At 41.4% G+C, this 19662-nt stretch overlaps 2 protein-coding genes and 1 long non-coding RNA gene across 4 annotated transcripts; 1 reads left to right on the forward strand and 2 right to left on the reverse strand.

Moving 5' to 3' along the window:
- Positions 1-2199: 2199 nt before the first annotated feature.
- Positions 2200-8501, reverse strand: LOC139559482 (cyclin-dependent kinase inhibitor 1-like). Of its 2 annotated transcripts, none has more exons than XM_071375510.1 (3): positions 8325-8501; positions 4074-4516; positions 2200-3933 (listed from the first exon to the last, which is right to left on the reverse strand). In XM_071375510.1, exons 1-3 carry the CDS (start codon positions 8393-8395, stop codon positions 3878-3880), a joined length of 570 nt encoding a protein of 189 aa, XP_071231611.1. In that variant the 5' UTR covers positions 8396-8501; the 3' UTR covers positions 2200-3877. The 2 variants fall into 2 exon arrangements, with proteins under 2 accessions (XP_071231611.1, XP_071231621.1); XM_071375520.1 differs by lacking the exon at positions 8325-8501 and adding an exon at positions 7159-8303.
- Positions 8005-14651, forward strand: LOC139559500 (uncharacterized). Its single transcript, XR_011671779.1, has 2 exons — positions 8005-8076; positions 13043-14651. It is a non-coding gene; the product is annotated as an uncharacterized lncRNA (long non-coding RNA).
- Positions 14652-14659: 8 nt separating this feature from the next.
- On the reverse strand, positions 14660-19273 carry LOC139559489 (serine/arginine-rich splicing factor 3-like). The gene is made up of 7 exons (XM_071375534.1): positions 19123-19273; positions 18304-18366; positions 17861-18071; positions 17514-17654; positions 15760-15798; positions 15432-15518; positions 14660-15247 (listed from the first exon to the last, which is right to left on the reverse strand). The coding sequence occupies exons 2-7, from the start codon at positions 18308-18310 to the stop codon at positions 15220-15222; spliced, it is 513 nt and encodes a 170-aa protein (XP_071231635.1). The 5' UTR covers positions 18311-18366; positions 19123-19273; the 3' UTR covers positions 14660-15219.
- Between the last annotated feature and the right edge of the window lie 389 nt (positions 19274-19662).

Here is a 19662-nt window from a genome sequence, read left to right on the forward strand (position 1 = left end):
AATGAGAAATAAGTGCACTCAGGCTTTCCGGAAGGCCAAAGTTAGTTACTTTATGGAGCAGTTCTCTCTCTCTGTGGTGCTAACCCCAAGAAGTTCTGGGAAATGGTTAAAGACCTGGAGAATAAACCCTCCTCCTCACAGCTGCCCATGTCCCTTAAAGTTGATGATGTGGTTGTTACTGACAAGAAGCACATGGATGAGCTTTTTAATCACCACTTCATTAAGTCAGGATTCCTATTGGACTCAGCCATGCCTCCTTGCCCGTCCAACATTTCCTCATCTCCCACCCCCTTCTTATTCTAATAATCGCCAAGCCTATCTCTGACCTTTTCAACCTGTCTCTCCTGTCTGGGGAGGTTCCCATTGCTTGGAAGGCAGCCACGGTTCGTCCTTTATTTAAAGTGGAGATCAAGCTGATCCTAACTGTTATAGGCCTATTTCTATTTTGCCCTGTTTATCAAAAGTGTTGGAAAAACTTGTCAATAATCAACTGACTAGCTTTCTTGATGTCTATAGTATTGTCTCTGGTATGCAATCTGGTTTCCGCTCAGGTTATGGATGTGTCACTGCAACCTTAAAGTTCCTCAATGATGTCACCATTGCCCTTGATTCTAAGCAATGTTGTGCTGCTATTTTTATTGACTTGGCCAAAGCTTTTGATACGGTAGACCATTCCATTCTTGTGGGCCGGCTAAGGAGTATTGGTGTCTCTAAGGGGTCTTTGGCCTAGTTTGCTAACTATCTCTCTCAAAGAGTGCAGTGTTTAAAGTCAGAACATATGCTGTCTCAGCCACTGCCTGTCACCAACGGTGTACCCCAAGGCTTGATCCTAGGCCCCACGCTCTTCACAATTTACATCAACAACATAGCTCAGGCAGTAGGAAGCTCTCTCATCCATTTATATGCAAATTATAGTCTTATACTCAGCTGTCCCGTCCCCAGATTTTGTGTTAAACGCTCTACAACAAAGCTTTCTCTACCCTTAACCTTGTTCTGAACACCTCCAAAACAAAGTTCATGTGGGTTGGTAAGAGGAATGCCCCTCTCCCCACAGGTGTGATTACTACCTCTGAGGGTTTAGAGCTTGAATAGTCACCTCATATAAGTACTTGAGAGTATGGCTAGACGGTACACTGCCCTTCTCTCGCTCCTCTTTCACCCCAGCTGCCAAACTAACCCTGATTCAGGTGACCATCCTACTACCCATGCTAGATTATGGAGACGTAATTTATAGATCGGCAGGTAAGGGTGCTCTCGAGCGGCTAGATGTCCTTTACCACTCGGCCATCAAATTTGCCACCAATGCTTCTTATAGGACACATCACTGCACTCTATACACTTGTGTAATCTCTGTATACCCGTCGCAAGACCCACTGGTTGACGCTTATTTATAAAACCCTCCTAGGCCTCACTCCCCCCTATCTGAGATACCTACTGCAGCCCTCATCCTCCACATACAACACCTGTTCCACCAGTCACATTCTGTTAAAGGTCCCCAAAGCACACACATCCCTGGGTAGCTCCTCTTTCCAGTTCGCTGCAGCTAGCGACTGGAACAAGCTGCAACAAACACTCAAAGTGAACAGTTTCATCTCAATCTCTTCATTCAAAGACTCAATCATGGACACTTAAATTACAGTTGTGGCTGCTTTGCATCATGTATTGTTGTCTCTACCTTCTTGCCCTTTGTGCTGTTATCTGTGCCCAATACTGTTTGTACCCTGTTTGGTGCTGCTACCATGTTGTTGTCATGTTGTGTTGCTACCATGCTGTGTTGTCATGTGTTGCTGCCATGCTTTTGTCTTAGGTCTCTCTTTATGTAGTATTGTGTTGTCTCTCGTCTTGATGTGTGTTTTGTCCTAGTCCCCGCAGGAGGCCTTTTGGTAGGCCGTCATTGTAAATAATAATTTGTTCTTAACTGACTTGCCTAGTTAAATAAAGGTTAAATAAAAAGTTGTAGAAACATCAAGGATGATCAATGGAAACAGGAAGCATCTGAGCTCAATTGCGAGTCTCATAGCAAACGGTCTGAATATTTATGTAAGGCAATTGTTTTTTTCCAAAAATTTCTAAAAACCTGTTTTTGCTTTGTCATTATGGGTAGTGTGTGTAGATTGATGAGGGAAAACGCTTTAAAAATATATATTTTAGAATAAGGCTGTAACATAACAAAATGTGGAAAAAGTCAAGGGGTCTGAATACTTTCCAATTGCACTGTATGTATTTATTGTCAATTAACCAATTACACATATCTACCTTGTTTTACAATAAATAAGAATGTCTTCGTTGTAGCTATGAAAACACTATGTAAGCCTGTGCACCAACATCTATAAAAACAGGTGAACTTTTGGGGTAATGTATGCTGATATTTGCATAGCAGTGCGTAAGGTGCTGTGAACATTAAGCAAAGCTATTAGTTAAGTTTGGAATGTTGCCATACAGTGATGTTGTCTAACCACCATTCAAATGACCCATAGCAGCAGGATCGGCCATCATAACAATAAATAACCGTTATGCACCAATAGCTTACAGTTTGAGGCAGATAAAAACTTCAAATAGAATAGAAAACAGAGGCTGTAGCTTAGTCAAAAATAGCTATGTTTCTGAGGACACAATTTCTCTCTATTTAGAATCAAATACCATACAGGCATTTGTACCTGCTGTTGGCTACATGAAAAAAACAATTGTGCAATACCGCAAGAAAACTTTAAATGTTTCACTGCTTAACAGTGTGATATTAACATCAAGATAAAGCTGATACTTATCAAAGGAAGCTTGAATGTCTGGCTTTGTGTTCAGATGGCCAGATGCTAAATAGACTTTCTAAAAAGTCTTGAAAAGCTTGAAAGAACATTGCGGAGGTCCCTATCAACAAATTCCCAAGAGTATTATAGCAAGAAGCCCTAGTTAGGTAGAAAGGGGGACATTGAGCAACAGGTAGCCTAGTGTTTAGAGTGTTGGACTAGTAACCGGAAGGTTGCAAGATCGAATCCCCGAACTGACAAGGTAAAAATCTGTCATTCTGCTCCTGAACAAGGCAGTTAACCCACTGTTCCAAAGCCGTCATTGAAAATAAGAATTTGTTCTTAACCGACTTGCCTAGTTAAATAAAGGTGAAAAAAATTAAATAGGTGCCATTTCTATATAGGAGTTTGCATAATTTTATGCACGGCGGTACCCTTCAAGTAGATTCCTATGAGTACATGTTGAGATACATATTTAGATTGTGAGACACAGCATAATGAAAAAAACATCAATCCATACATTTGAACATTTTAACTGGAAAGACTATTGTGTTGTTGTGGTCATTTTTTCAAGAGTCCTCTCAATGTGACACTATATTACAGTAGATTAAAACTCAGCACCGTAAACAGTATGGTTTCATTATTTCAAGATATGATCAAAACAAGACGATTTATGCGTAGACCGAGGCATGGTTTCGATTGGTCTATTTCAGTGCTGTGGAATGCAGAACCTTAACTGTCCAGACTTTGATTTTCAAGTCTTCCTTACACTAAACGGTCATAAAGGTTTAGAGGATGTTCTTTCATGACTCACAAATGGTCATGGATGCACCATTAGAATGTCCCTCCCTTACCACAGGGAGAACACAAGCCCCCTTACTTGAAATCATTAGTACATCGGTTAACCTACATGGATATAAAAATAAAACAGTATGCATCGGTAACGGATGCAATAAAATAGGTTGTTTCATTTTTCACTGCGTTTGTTTAGAGGATTGGTTATGTATTCCTCCAGGTAAGTGTACTGTATGTACTCAGAGTCTGTTCAGCGTGTCGGTTCCCGAGAGAAGTAGTGCTTGCTGTGGTTTTGTCCAACTGTTGGCTCCCTGGCAGCTGTGACGGTGTCTCTGAAATCACCGGCCTGACTTAAGCGACGTACCCACCACTCTCTTCTTGGCTTGGTAGAAATCTGCAGACGCCAATAGATATTTTATTAGCATTGGACTCGGTGTTCAAAACTTAATTGAAGTAAACCAGCAGTTCAACCCTAACAACTTATAAACCCTCCCCCCAAAAAACATCCCCCTACATCCACACCAAACCTCCTACCTGTGAGGTTGGTCTGTTTCCTCTTCAGTTTGTTCTCGTCTTGCGGTTTCTCCAGGTTCTGGAGGTTGGCTCCGTTCTTCTCAGGGGTGCAAGGGATGTTTTCCTTGCCACGGTGCCATGGCCCCGCCCTGACCATCCCTGTGGATGCTGCCGGCCCTCCGATCTTCTGTGCCTCCCCCTGACCCAACAGGCAGGGCAGGTAGAGGAGAGGCACCATGGTGCCCGGAACCTCCTCCCACTGGAAGTCTCGCCCAGCCAGAGGCTTATCTGACAGGAAGTCGAAGCCCCAGCGGCGACAGGCGTCCTCCAGGTCTCTGCGCAGGGTGTCCTGATACTCCTGCTGCAGCTGCTCATGGTCAACTGGGCCAAACAGGTTCTGCCTGGCAGGACTTTTCTCCGGAGAGCTCAGGATGCACTTACAACTGGCCATGGTTGTTCTGGTTCTAGATTGCAGGGGACACAGGGAGAGGATAGCATGGTTAATTGACAGGGCATACAGAGCACAGCAAGAGGATAGTGGTCTGAGCCGCTGTCCAGGAAACAGTAACGTCATCAGTAAGATCATGTGAAAAGAAGTCATATCAAATGTAGATACCGGATGTACTTTGAGTATGTCACACTACTGAGTCCCCTTCTTGAGTGGGTCTTCTACAGAATAGCAAAACTATCTAAAAGCACTGAAGTGGTAAAAAAATAATAATCATGCAATGTTCTACTGCAACCAATCAGATACTTCTCTGAACATAGGTAAAGATGATAGCAAGAATATATGTAAGACCAAGACTGTTTCTCGCAGATTTAAACCTCAACTACTAAACTAACATAATGAAATTATCTTAATCACCCTATCCTATCACCCCAAAAAATGTGTAAATGGCATCCTATAATCTGATATTCCAATATAATTCAAAAACGAACTATCAAACCATAATCACTTAAACAATACTAAATGTAACAAGTTGTATAGCCTACCACAACCAATAAAGAACTTATCATTTATGCACAAGTAAACCTCTCTCAAAATCTTAATTGTACCTTACTTCATGTGTAACGGAGGAACTGGACTGTGTATTGAGGACGCTGCAGTTGTATTTAACAGCCAGTCATCAGCCAGTGATTCATAAAGCCTTCCTACTTTCCTGATCTAGTACATGTCTGGGCAAAGCTCTATGGACATGTAGAGACAAGTCCTGAACATCAACCCTTATGACTGTAGTGCAATAACTACTAGGCACCAGTGTTCATCCATAATTTAAGCAAAACATATTTCATGTAATTACATAACTAGTCTGAATGTACCACTACTATCAACTGACACGATTATCATGTTTCATAAATTAGGTGGTTTCACAATTTTCTATCTATTTCCCTGTCAGACAGTGGTTAAATAGGGGTTTAGGTGTGTTGAGTGTCACATCCCAGCCCTCATATTCTTGCTCTATGACCACTCTCATGGTAAAGAACCTTCCCTTGCAATAACAAAGTTTACCCTGGGGGAAGCAGAGGCTTCTATCATTCCCTTAGGAGATAATTATGCAAGCTGTATTTATGTAACTGTAAGCTAAATGTAGCAATTTTTGACACGGAACCCCTTTCTTTACCATTCATTGCCATGCAAGAAAAATCAGGTTTATGATCATTTTTAATCTAGAAGAAAAAGAAACGCACACCTATTTAGGCGAGGTGCTGGCTAGCGGAGTAGAACACTTGAAAATAAAGGAAAGCCGCACACTCTAGGAGCTCAGATGCAACAATTTAATCTCCAACGTTTCGACAGCAAAGCTGTCTTTATCAGGCTATGATAATTTTTACACATATAGAGTTGCAAATGTATTATTTCCTTGAAGTGCATGAGAAGTAGGAAGTGGGGGAAGATGGGATCCCGTTTACTAAATTGTAGGAGATATCCGGGATGGGGTCCTTTGAGACATGCAGGGCGAAATTTGCCAGAACAAACTGGAAGTAGATCTGGTGCAGTCAGTCAAGTTATTTACACAAAATTCCACTCAAAGCAAACTCAACCCCATCCCACAATATCCTCATGAGTTGGACTTTTCTGTTCTCATTTTGTATTTAAAAATCATGGGAGAAAAAAATCATATCCCAAGGGGCTCAAAACTGCTGTGAATTGATCTACTCTAGCCTACTTCTTTCTCTGTCTCTCTTTCCCTGTCTGTCTACTGAGAGAGATCACCTGACAGGGTGGGCAGTCACACATAGGCAAGGCTGCAGAACAGACTGGCCTGAAGTCATTACATGAGACATGTCTGAGAATTTGAAGGCATGCCCCATGACTAAGACATCAGTGTAGTTAGAAGTTACATTACAAATCATATTTAAGGCCTCAGTTTGATTTTACATAACTAGACTCTGAGGGAGACATTAAAATCCCTGTATTATCCATTATCACATTACTAGGTATTTCTGTTATAAGTATTCAAAATTACACTTTTCAAAATGTTAACTTATGTGAAGTGAACATATCAAACAGAGGGTTGAGTATGTGGGTCTAATCTTACAGTATATTCATGATACCATGTCTGATGTCATTCAAAACAATACAAACCGAGTTAACTAGCTACAGTAAACGAAAAGTCTACAAAAATAGGGTAAATATATTGAAACGTGACAGGAGAAACCCTTATTTCCTCTTTCCACCCAAAGAGCTCTCCGTTGACGTCACTGAAAGGGGCGGATTCAAGTAAGTGGCGGGAGAAATATAGCAGACGCACATGACTTCAGAACCTGCCCACTTACTACTACACCCCACGTGAATCTGAAAATCGTTTGAACCGGTAACTGAGGAAATCAATACACACGGTTTCCAGTGGACAGATGTTGTTGACCCAGTGAAAAATGACAAAAATGTATGACTAACAAGCAAATACATTGCATCATTGACAAAAAAGTATCTTATCAAACCATAGCCACCAACAGCAAGGTTAACTGTGAGGATGATTTCAACTTGCCTTCGTTCAAGTTGTATGAAATAATACATTTCCATCGGTCTATAGCCTACAAATCGTCAGGCCTTTTCAATTTACATAAAAAATAGCATGCATAGATATTTTAAGATTTTACTTACATTGAAACTAGCCTAATGTAAAGGTCCCTTTTAAGGTTTATGCAGGTTACTCTTTGAAGATAAAATGAAAGAAACGACCTTAGCCAAAGTTAAGTAAACTTTTTCTTAGCATATCAATTTTCTCAAAACGAAATCCGTGACAACTAAATCAACTCAAACCCTCACTGAGGTTTGCTTCTCTTTGCTCGATACCTTTCTCAAAGTGTTCTAGTGATGCAGAAGTGGGGTTTTATAGTAGAGAATGATAGAGGCCTCTAGTGGGCAAAAGGCAATTTTAACATCGGCAGCACCTTCCCCCATGCTTCAGCCATTTTAAAGTAGTAAAAGGCTGCGGTTCAAACTTATAAAAAACACACCCTCGACCACTTTATTTATTTAATTTAACTAGGCAAGTCAGTTAAGAACAAATTCTTATTTACAATGACAGCCTACCAAAAGGCCTCCTGCGGGACGGGGCTGGGATTAAAAAATAAATAAATATAGGACAAGAGGAAACACAACACTACATAAAGAGAGACCTAAGACAACAACACAACATGACAATAACATGGTAGCGGCACAAAACATGGTACAAACATTATCGGGCACAGACAACAGCACACAGAGCAAGAAGGTAGAGACAACAATTAATCGCGCAAAGCAGCCATAACTGGCATTAAGTGTCCATGATTGAGTCTTTGAATGAAGAGATTGAGATTTAACTGTCCAGTTTTTATGCCCTTGGGGGAATCCCCATCACCATCTTGGCGGGCGGTCCAAATGATTAGCCAAGCAAGGTACGTTTGCAACGTAGGCCCCTCGTCCCTCGTTTTTAGTCGAGCCTGAAACTCCCCATAATTCAATTCGCGACGATTGTACATCCGCTAAGAAAAGTCCGCCAAAAATGAACGTCAATGTCAATAGAGTCAACATACAAGTGTAAGTAAAAACGAATGTAAATAAGTTAGAAATCTGCTACCAATGCACGTGACGGCACAAACACGTCTCGTAAAAGTAATGTTTTTGTTTGGTTAGCTTTTGGAAATTGTATAAATAAAACATGTTCCAGCTAGGCAAGCTAACGTTATTTAGCTAGCTATCATACAGTAGGCGTATGTTAATAATGATATATTTAATGTAAGTAGACATGCAATCATAATTGACTGTAGCGCATATAAATCACTCACAAGCTACCAGTGGCTGAAAACACAATCATCGCGTTGAACGAGTGACGAATTTCTGTGAATGGGCGGTCCATTTCAAAATCTGTCCTTCCGTTCTTGCCCTGCAGGTGTATACTCGTCAGACGTCATGATATGATAACAGAAGTGTCCACTTAATTTGATGTCAGAGGGGATAGGGTGTTTCTTTTTAAGTGTTTGGACTGTAACCAAAGTAGTCAAATGGGTGGGGATTCGTATGGGCCTCAATAACGCTGCCCATGTTGACATAGACGCTATAATGGCTGAGATATAAAAATGAGTCCTCTATCTATCCCAATCGGTTTTTTCAATTTTGGGGGGCATGATCAGTGTTGCCAACTATTTTTCAGTGAGAATCGCTTTTGGCCGCATGATTTGGCGCTCGAAGTCGCTAGATGACCCAAATGCTGATCACACCGCCCGCGTCGCGTTCGCGAGCATGCAAAAATACATTTAGAAATACATGTGGGTCATTCTATGAAAATGGTGGCTTTTTGAACAGCCAATTTTTACAAATAGTAATCCTTAAAAATAAAAAAAATCTTAGTCAGATAATAGTTAGCCCCTTAACATTATAAATCAACATAAATTACAGCTTAACATATTTATATTTTTACTACATTACATAAAATGCTTGTGCTGCCTTTTTGTCACTGGTGTTACCTATATTTTAGAAGACAATTCAGTCTTTCTGGAATCTAATTCAGTCTTTCATTTTCATATATAATCAAAGACAGAAAATGTTAATGATAATATTAAGAAATTGTTTGGATTAGTAATAATTTACTTTAAACATGCATGTGTAAAGTTCGATTGTCTGACATTTTTCCATTTATACTATTGTTTTTTTTGTTGTAACATTAGAAATAGAGGTTGAGTCATCAAAATCGAATGATCATATCCTTAAAATGTTTGCTAATGAATGTAGCAACAGTTAGGTAGATACAAAAAAACATATTCAATTTAATTGGGCAACTGATGCCAGAACACCAATATGCCATACAGTATAATACCAATGACGCAATGTAACACCATTGACACAATGTGAAACCAATGACAAACATATGATTATTTCAAACAAATGTTATCAATTTATTAGTAATATTTTTAATTACAAATTCTTTCAGATTTCATAAAATGGGTTGATTTAATGAACAATAGAATTAGGATTATTGGTCAAAGATTAAGACCAAAAGATGAAGCCTATTGACTAAAATGTATTTCATAACACAACATTGTATAAGGGCACAAGCGAGACCCAGATGCAGACACGGGAGTCAGATGTTTTGAGTCTTTGATATTTATTAAATCCAAAAGGGACCGGCAAAAGGTCAAAATCAGTTCATTTGGAAGACCCATTTGCGACCAAGCTTTAACTTTCTGACTGATGTCTTGAGATGTTGCTTCAATATATCCACATAATTTTCCTGCCTCATGATACCATCTATTTTGTGAAGTGCACCAGACCCTCCTGCAGCAAAGCACCCCCACAACATGATTCTGCCACCCCCCCGTGCTTCACGGTTGGGATGGTGTTCTTCGGCTTGCAAGCATCCCCTTTTTTCCTCCAAACATAATGATGGTCATTATGGCCAAACAGTTCTATTTTTGTTTCATCAGACCAGAGGATATTTCTCAAAAAAGTACGATCTTTGTCCTCATGTGCAGTTGCAAACCGTAGTCTGTCTTTTTTTATGGCGATTTTGGAGCAGTGGCTTCTTCCTTGCTGAGCAGCCTTTCAGGTTATGTCGATATAGGACTCATTTTACTGTGGCTATAGATACTTTTGTACCTGATTCCTCCAGCATCTTCACAAGGTCCTTTGCTGTTGTTCTGGGATTGATTTGCACTTTTCGCACAAAAGTACGTTCATCTCTAGGAGACAGAACGCGTCTCCTTCCTGAGCGGTATGACGGCTGCGTGGTCCCATGGTGTTTATACTTGCGTACTATTGTTTGTACAGATGAACGTGGTACCTTCGGGCGTTTGGAAATTGCTTCCAAGGATGAACCAGACTTGTGGAGGTCTACACTTTTTTTTCTGGGGTCTTGGCTGATTCCAACCTCACTCATGTTCTTGTGGCTGAATGGAAGCACATCCCCGCAGCAATGTTCCAAAATCTAGTGGAAAGCCTTCCCAAAAGAGTGGAGGCTGTTATAGCAGCAAAGGGGGGGCCAACTCTATATTAATGCCCATGATTTTGGAATGAGATGTAAGACGAACAGGTGTCCACATACTTTTGGTCATGTGGTGTATGACATATTAAAGTAGACTGTCAAATCCTTTCAAATAAAATCTACATTGTTGAGTGAAGAATTGAAAAAAAAGTAGATTTTTGGTAAGCCCTGTTCCTTTCTTTGTCAATTACACATGCCGCGCTGTTCATCAGTCTCTTCATTCACAAGACATTTGATAATATTGTCACCCTACAGACTATTGTCGATTTAATCTTCTATTCCGGCTACATCTATTATATATACAGTGTACAGGAGGTTGGTGGCACCTTAATTGGGGAGGATGGGCTTGTCGTAGTGGCTGGAGCGGAATGGGTGAAATGGTATCAAATACATGGTTTACATGTGTTTGATTCCATTCGCTCCGTGTCAGCCCTTATTATGAGCCGTCCTCCTCTTAGCTGCCTCCATTGACAGAGAGGTCCATCATTTTTGGCACCCTTGATAAAGAGGAGCAAAAATGACTGTATAAAATAAATAATTAAAATACTGAGCTATATTGCATGCACATTTTTAAAAGTATTTTATACTAACACAATTGCTCAAAGAAGGAGATTTTGTGTAACAATTAATAAAAAAACTCAAAAAGATAGGGGACACAATTATTAGCACCTGTTTCAGTACTCCAGCACCCTCCCCCTTGTGAGGATAACAACACTGAGCCTTTTTCAAACCTGTTTTATGGGTTTGGAGATCATATGGGGAGGGATCTTAGACCATTCCTTCAATAAGAATATTTCCAGATCCTTGATATCCTTTGTTTATGGAATGCCCTCTTCAATTCAAACCACAGGTTTTCAATGGGGTTCAAATCCGGAAACTGAGATTGCCATTGCAAAATGTAGATTTTGTGGTTAATTAACCATTTATTTGTGGATTTTGATGTGTGCTTGGGGTTATTGTCTTGTAATACACTCCTGCTTTGTAATAATGGAGGGAATTCAACACAAGAACTTTGAATGTAACCACCAACTTTATTTATACAGTATATACCTCATGTCATTCGAAATGTCATGTCATTCAAAAACATAATGTTAACTTTCACTGCTATGCGGATGACACACAGCTGTACATTTTGATGAAACATGGTGAAGCCCCAAAATTGCCCTCGCTGGAAGCCTGTGTTTCAGACATAAGGAAGTGGATGGCTGCAAACGTTCTACTTTTAAACTCGGACTAAACAGAGATGCTTGTTCTATCTAGGTCCCAAGAAACAAAGAGATATTCTGTTGAATCTGACAATTAATCTTGATGGTTGTACAGTCGTCTCAAATAAAACTGTGAAGGACCTCGGCGTTACTCTGGACCCTGATCTCGCTTTTGACGAACATATCAAGACTGTTTCAAGGACAGCTTTTTTCCATCTACGTAACATTGCAAAAATCTGACATTTTCTGTCCAAAAATGATGCAGAAAAATTATTCCATGCTTTTGTCACTTCTAGGTTAGACTACTGCAATGCTCTACTTTCCGGCTACCCGGATAATGCTCTAAATAAACTTCAGTTAGTGCTAAATGCGACTGCTAAAATCCTGACTAGAACCAAAAAATTTGATTATATTACTCCAGTGCTAGCCTCCCTACACTGGCTTCCTGTTAAGGCAAGGGCTGATTTCAAGTTTTTACTGCTGACCTACAAAGCATTACATGGGCTTGCTCCTACCTATCTTTACGATTTGGTCCTGCCGTACATACCTACACGTACTACATGGTCACAAGACGCAGGCCTCCTAATTGTCCCTAGAATTTCTAAGCAAACAGCTGGAGGCAGGGCTTTCTCCTATAGAGCTCAATTTTTATGGAATGGTCTGCCTACCCATGTGAGAGACGCAGACTCGGTCTCAACCTTTAAGTCTTTACTGAAGACTCATTTCTTCAGAAGGTCATATGATTGAGTGTAGTCTGGCCCAGGAGTGTGAAGGTGAACGGAAAGGCTCTGGAGCAACGAACCGCCCTTGCTGTCTCTGCCTGGCCGGTTCCCCTCTCTCCACTGTGATTCTCTGTCTCTAACCCTATTACAGGGGCTGAGTCACTGGCTTACTGGTGCTCTTCCATGCCGTCCCTAGGAGGGGTGCGTAACTTAAGTGGGTTGAGTCACTGACGTGGTCTTCCTGTCAGGGTTGGCACCCCCCCTTGGGTTGTGCCGTGGCGGAGATCTTTGTGGGCTATACTCGGCCTTGTCTCAGGATGGCAAGTTGGTGGTTGAAGATGGCCCTCTAGTGGTGTGGGGGCTGTGCTTTGGCAAAATGGGTGGGGTTATATCCTGCCTGTTTGGCCCTGTCCGGGGGTATCATCGGATGGGGCCACAGTGTCTCCTGACCCCTCCTGTCTCAGCCTCCAGTATTTATGCTGCAGTAGTTTGTGTCGGGGGGCTAGGGTCAGTCTGTTATATCTGGAGTATTTCTCCTGTCTTATCCGGTGTCTTGTGTGAATTTAAGTATGCTCTCTCTAATTCTTTCTTTCTCTCAGAGGACCTGAGCCCTAGGACCATGCCTCAGGACTACCTGGCATGATGACTCCTTGCTGTCCCCAGTCCACCCGGCCGTGCTGCTGCTCCAGTTTCAACTGTTCTGCCTGCGGCTATGGAACCCTGACCTGTTCACCGGATGTGCTACCTGTCCCAGACCTGCTGTTTTCAACTCTCTAGAGACAGCAGGAGCGGTAGAGATACTCTCAATGATCGGCTATGAAAAGCCAACTGACATTTATTTCTGAGGTGCTGACCTGTTGCACCCTCGACAACTACTGTGATCATTATTTGACCATGCTGGTCATTTATGAACATTTAAACATCTTGGCCATGTTCTGTTATAATCTTCACCCGGCACAGCCAGGACTGGCCACACCTCATAGCCTGGTTCCTCTAGGTTTCTTCTTAGGTTTTGGCCTTTCGAGGGAGTTTTTCCTAGCCACCGTGCTTCTACACCTACATTGCTTACTGTTTGGGGTTTTAGGCTGGGTTTCTGTACAACACTTTGAGATATCAGCTGATGTAAGGGCTATATAAATACATTTGATATATTATTTATATTCCAGACTCAGGTCCAGAAGCCAATTTCCTGCAGTTCTATCCATTTTGCTATGGGGTTTTGTACTGTGTATTTACAGTAAACTGTATTCGACATAGTTCATTCTAATATGCAGTATATGAATGGTGTATAGACAGTATGTGAATATACAAGGTGTGAATAGCAGTAGTTATATAGGATGAGCCATGACTAGAATGCAGTATACACTGTGTACAAAACATTAAGAACACCTTCCTACTACTGAGTTGCGCACCCCCCCCCCCTCCATAACAGCCTAAATCGGGAAATGGACTCTACAAGCGGGAAATGGACTCTACAAGCTGTCTATAGTGTTCCACAGGGATGCTGGCCCATGTTGACACCAATGCTTCCCACAGTTGTCAAGTTGGTTGATGTCCTTTGGGTGGTGTACCATTCTTATACACACAAGAAACTGTTGAGCGTGAAAAACCCTGCAGCGTCGCAGTTCTTGACACACTCAAACCAGTGGGCCTAGCACCTAATACCATACCCTGTTCAAAGACCCTTAAATCTTGTCTTGCCCATTTACCCCCTAAGCGACACATACACAATCCTTGTCTCAAGGCTTAAAAAATATATATATTTTTTTACCCATCTACACTGTTTGAAGTGGATTTTACAGGTGACATCAATAAGGGATCATTGCTTTCACCATTATTCACCTGGTCAGTATTTAATGGAAAGAGCACTGTACAATCAGTGTATGTGCAACTAGAGGCCATAAAGGTGAGCTGTTAAGAGCAGAAATGTATGCAATACAACAGCAACCCATTATGGTGCATTTCAGAATACCCCCAAAATGTGTGCTCAAATGTCATGTTTTCAGACCTCAAATTAAGGTTCACATAGCATATACAGTAAGCACTGCCTAATGTCATAATGACACCCAGCATTTCCCATTGATTTGTGATTTAGTAGTCAGCGTTTTTCTTCTCTCTAGTTGCTTTAGGACGTCAACATGAGACCACCTTTGAGTTGTTTCCTATTTTAGAATGAATCATTTAATGAAAAAACTGCCACAAAAGAAATGTAAGAAGCCTTTTTACAACTAGTTTAATTCTGAGAACATAAGTAGTACAAATATCAAGGAAAAGAAAAACAGTGGGCTATTGTAGTCAAAATAAGGGTGCCGTTATTTGCAAAGACAAACCTTTACCAACAGGAACTGGAAGAATAGTGGAAGTCCTAGAGGTCAATTAGAAAACATATCGGTATATTAACCGACAATAGGATAGCCTTCCACCACATCCAGACACACTAATCTTGCTGACATGGAACATGACTTGAGCACTAGACTACTTAGAATGGTGTGTTTCCGTGAGCTGGTACTTTCATGGACAAATACAGAGAACGCTTATAATGATTGATGAAATGGAATACTGCTTGCGGACAACTACGGTATGTCTTGGCATTAACAGGACTAACAGCCATTTTAGTCATGCGTTACACCTGCATACCAACTTATTTACAAAATACAGAGGAATTGGATACCTTACATGTCACAGAGAAGCAAAAACGAAACCGCTAAAATATTTGGGGAAAAAATAAAAACTCATTCATCTTCTTCGCCGTCAAACTCGACTGCCATGCATTTCCTTACTTTCTCTCCGTAGATCTGGAGCGACTGCGAGGGGAAAAACAGTTATGCCAGAATGTTAATATAAATTTCCCCTGGAGCATTCATGTACTCCCTCAGAAAGAGGTTAGACCATTGGCCTGTTACTGTTCCATAAAAGCCACGACTAAAGTGGTTTCACTGTTGCTAAGATAAAAAATTCTTGCTGTCTGTTAAAACCCCTCCTGCTTACCTCCTTGATCGAGAAAATGATCTTGAAGGTTTGTGGTTCCTGTCCCGGGACAAAGATCTCTCCCTCTTCCTGTCTCTGGAGAGAGACCTGCATACAAAAGGAACAAGAGAATTAACCAAAGCAACCTGAATCTTACAGAGGCCCCTGTTGACAAGAGGATCTAATCATTGACAACATTGGAAAGCTGTGCTGGGGTGTGTTAAGAGATCAAATACTTGTCAGAACCATACACAAGGTTCAAAATTGGGTCCTTCAGTCCATGCTTCCATGAAAACTTGCCCACAGTACGGCTGTTAACTTTTCCAATCTCTTATGGCTGTCAACATACCTGCTTCGGCTGCGGCTGAAGCTCCTCCTACGTGGGGATCTGGGGAGGGGGGAATAAGAGGATGTTAAAAGCAGAGCATGATACATTGGTGGCCCATTGATTCCAAACCCATCCAACCCCCAAATTACCCTGAAGTAAACCCTACAGTCCCCACCAAAAACTGCCCCTTTGGGGAAACCAAGTTAATGTCTATTACACCCCCCCCCCCCCCCCCAAAGGGATGGAATGGGTGACTGCAGATAAGGCATTTGTAATCTGAAATTCAGTCATCGCCTCTCATAAAAGGCCATGGTTAGTTAATACTGCCAGCTGAGTGAATGACAAAAAATGCTTCGGAAAGAGAAGTGCAATTATACCAAATGGGAAGGGGTAAGAAAATGGAGGGCTGTAACATAATTAATGGTAAAAAATTGGGTAAGAATGCTCTCAATGGTGCAGTAAATTCAAGGCTACATATTGAGAACAAGGGCAAGCACACACAATATGGGACCACTGCGACCTAAACCAGGGGAAGCACTGATCAGAATAGCTCCTTTGAACAATTAGAAAGACCTTCACAGATTAATAATTAATGTTTCTCAAAATGTCCATTTCTCTTTAAATCAACGGATTACAGTAATGAGGGAGAAATACCAATCCTGTTTGATTCAAATAAAAAAGGAGAACCTTTTTTTAAAGCAGCTTTCTCTTCACTTTTAAATTTGTAATCAGCAGTGTACTGTATGAAGCAGGTAAAACTTACTAGTCGTTTGGTTTTCAACAAGCTAGAAATGACGAAGGGGAGGTAGACTGTAGGCCGGGTAGGCAGATTTGGCTGAAAAGGACTGGCCAGATGCTGCGAGGTGATTAGTTGGCTGGTGGATGGGGGCTGGCTGTGGATTTTTCCTGCTTTTATTGGTTAGCCGAGGGCTGCTGCTGGTAGGTTGCAGTGTAGACATTTGGGGACGTAAAACGCTGATTGGTCGGGAATGTGAGGAGGGCCGCTGCCGATTGGGTTAAAGTTGGAGGAGGAAGAGGCTGAGAACTGCATGCGCAGGAACCAATGGGCTGGTGCAACCTGATGACTGGCCATGTGACACGACATCAGCCAAGCTGATTGGGGCACGCTGGTCAATGGTCACATGATGCTGAAAGAGGACTAGTTGACTGACTCAGAGGGTGGTGAGAAGAGGCATGGTGATGACTCTGTAACGGGGTTCATTTTTATTAATATAAATGGTCAATAAAAAAAGCAACCTCAAATTGTAACAAAAACAACCAACCTAGCATCATTAAGCTTCCCTCCCACCCGGTTCATAGTGAGGTACTGGTTTGAAATATGAATCACCTACTTCCAAAACACGTTCAGTGCTTCAGGTAACAGTGAAAAGCTTGCAAGCCAAATTTAGAGAAAATGTGGTAGAGAAAACGCAAATGTACTTATTACTTAAACTTGGCATACAAATCAGCACACTTCATTTCACACTGTACCCACCCCCTGGATCTAAAGTACCCCGGAAGTCATTAAACAATGATAATGAAGATGAAAACTGCATGCCTTCAGCACATTACACTAACCACTGTAGACTACCATGGAAAAAGGGTTATCAAACAGTCAGTGCTAAACTATCAATATGGTGCAGCGAAACAGGAGATGCAGTTTGGAAAGAGGACACAGGAACAAAACAAATAGTTTAACTAGTAAAAGGGACAGAAAAGGATTAGTAGTCTGTTGGGCATTGCTATCATAAAGCCCTGTATGGGAGATGGGTTACCTGCGCCTGGCGGGTGGGCTACCACGACGCCCACGATGTTCATCTCGAGGACGTCGGCTCCACGATGGAGGAGGACCCCGGTTGCGGGTGCGTTTCTCACCATTGGACAGCTCCACTCGCACACGGGAACCACTTAGTGTCCTGTGCAGAGCAATACAGTGTTACCGCAGAGCATGCTGTTAAACAGTCACCAAAACATTATGGCATGCATGGCCTTGTTTCACCCCCTTTCAGGAAGTTAAATGGAGGCAAGTGGCAACAAAAATGAATAGGCAGTCCTTCCATAATTTCCTGATTCTATCATTCAGTTTATTTTTGCACCAGAGGAACTTGTTCTTAGGCTTTACCTTCCATCAAGTTCTCTCACTGCGTCGGTTGCATCCCTTGGATCTTCAAATTCCACAAAAGCAAAGCCTGGGGGGTTCCTAGCTACCCAGACACTGCGAAGTGGCCCATAATAGCCGAATGACCGCTCCAGCTCTGTCTTATTGCCATTGTTCCCCAGGTTTCCCACGTAGACCTTGCAGTCGAGAGGGCAATCTCGGTGCATGGCTGGATCTTTAAAAATATTAAACAGCATGTATGTTTTGCTTTCTAGGAATCATTATTCAAAAGGCAGCCTATCAGCAAATGTACTTAACTTTAAAGTCATGCACCTGTAAAAAGAAACTGGGGCTCAATTGCATTCAGATAGACGTGAACCAGAAAAGCTACTTCAAGCAGTTCTGGAACACACACCAAATTATGTGAATTGTATTGGCATGCAAGGAACAAAAACGTAAGTAATTACCTCCCATTTCAACAGGCCTCAATTTTCAAAACAAATTGATACTCCGCAAACGTGAATGAGAAACTGAAAGAAGATTTGTCCATTTAGATGTTCATGTAGTACACATTTTCCACACAACAACAATGTATATTCAAGTAGGCCAATAGTCTGTTCATAACACTTAGATAAAAATGGTCCTCCACATACAATTAAACCCACATTCAAACAGCCAGGTGTGTTTATAACAATCAAGCAGATGTGTATCATTATGGTTGAATTTGGGGTAGGCTACAATAGGGCATAAAGCCAGTGGTGTGGAAATACGTAGCACATGGAAATTGCGGGATTACTTATTTCCGTGAAATAGCTAGATGGCTCTGCTATATTGCAATAACAAACTATAATAAGAGGGTAAAACAACTAGCTAACCTTAGTAAACACCAATCACACCTCCAGCCTTTGTTCACTTACGTTACTACGCAAAATGGAAGAGGAGGCCTTGCTGAGATAACCATAACCCTAAACATTTGCTGGCTCCCTCCCCAGTCCCTGTATTGACTAGTTCACCATTTGCACATGCCATGGCTACGTGTGAGAGTATAATTGCTTAGAGTACAATTGCAAATGAACTGCAACATAATCAGTTACTTGCTGCGATACAGTTGGGTCTAGACATTTCAGCTACACGTTAGCTAACTACCTGAGGAAAAGAAATGGCTAGCTAGGGCCAACTAGCTAATATGAATACAAGAGAAAGTTCGAATAAATATCAAAGAAACAATACTCACTGCTAAATAGAAATACGTGTAACATTTTGTATTATTTAGAGGTGTTATTTACCGTAATGTATTTTAAAACAAACACTGATAGTCGATTCGTTTCCTGTCCTTCGTCGAACCGCCTGTCTGTATCTGCAAGCTACAATAAAATGGAGACCGGAAATCTTTATGGATCGTGTGTACCATCTATCCGTCTTACGTAACTGACGGATATGTTCTTGTTCTTGTTCTACTTCTAGGATATCCTCGCGGTCCGCAAACAATCGTTTCAGTGCATGCCGCCACCTACTGTGTTGGAATGTACTATCAATCATGATCTGCCCGATTCTGTACTACCATGAAAATAAAATTCAAAACCAAATAAATCCCTAACTTCTATCACACCCTCCCCCTCCCCATTAAACTTGCTCTATATCATGCTGAAACACTCCACCCTTAGGATTGTTCAGCATGTCAACAACCATTTCAACAGTAACATCTGTTACCCCCAGTATCTCTTTTGCCACAATAACCCCAACCTGGCATTTCTGCTTTCCACAACCCGAGTCGTATTGATAACCTTACCAATAAAAGCTATTAAGGAAACTTTATTAATTATCAA

This window comes from Salvelinus alpinus, chromosome 2 (genome assembly GCF_045679555.1).
Source record: "Salvelinus alpinus chromosome 2, SLU_Salpinus.1, whole genome shotgun sequence".
NCBI classification, from domain to species: Eukaryota; Metazoa; Chordata; class Actinopteri; order Salmoniformes; family Salmonidae; genus Salvelinus; species Salvelinus alpinus.

Coding starts and splice junctions, on each gene's coding strand:
- LOC139559482 (XM_071375510.1), bottom strand. CDS start 8,395: ATGGACCGCCCATTCACAGAAATTCGTCACTCGTTCAACGCGATGATT. Junction 4,517..8,324: donor TTTTCAGCCACTGGTAGCTT/GTGAGTGATTTA, acceptor CCTGCAATCTAG/AACCAGAACAACCATGGCCA. Junction 3,934..4,073: donor GAAACAGACCAACCTCACAG/GTAGGAGGTTTG, acceptor TGGCGTCTGCAG/ATTTCTACCAAGCCAAGAAG.
- LOC139559489 (XM_071375534.1), bottom strand. Junction 15,519..15,759: donor TTCAGCCGCAGCCGAAGCAG/GTATGTTGACAG, acceptor TTTTGTATGCAG/GTCTCTCTCCAGAGACAGGA. Junction 15,248..15,431: donor TCATTTTCTCGATCAAGGAG/GTAAGCAGGAGG, acceptor TTCCCCTCGCAG/TCGCTCCAGATCTACGGAGA.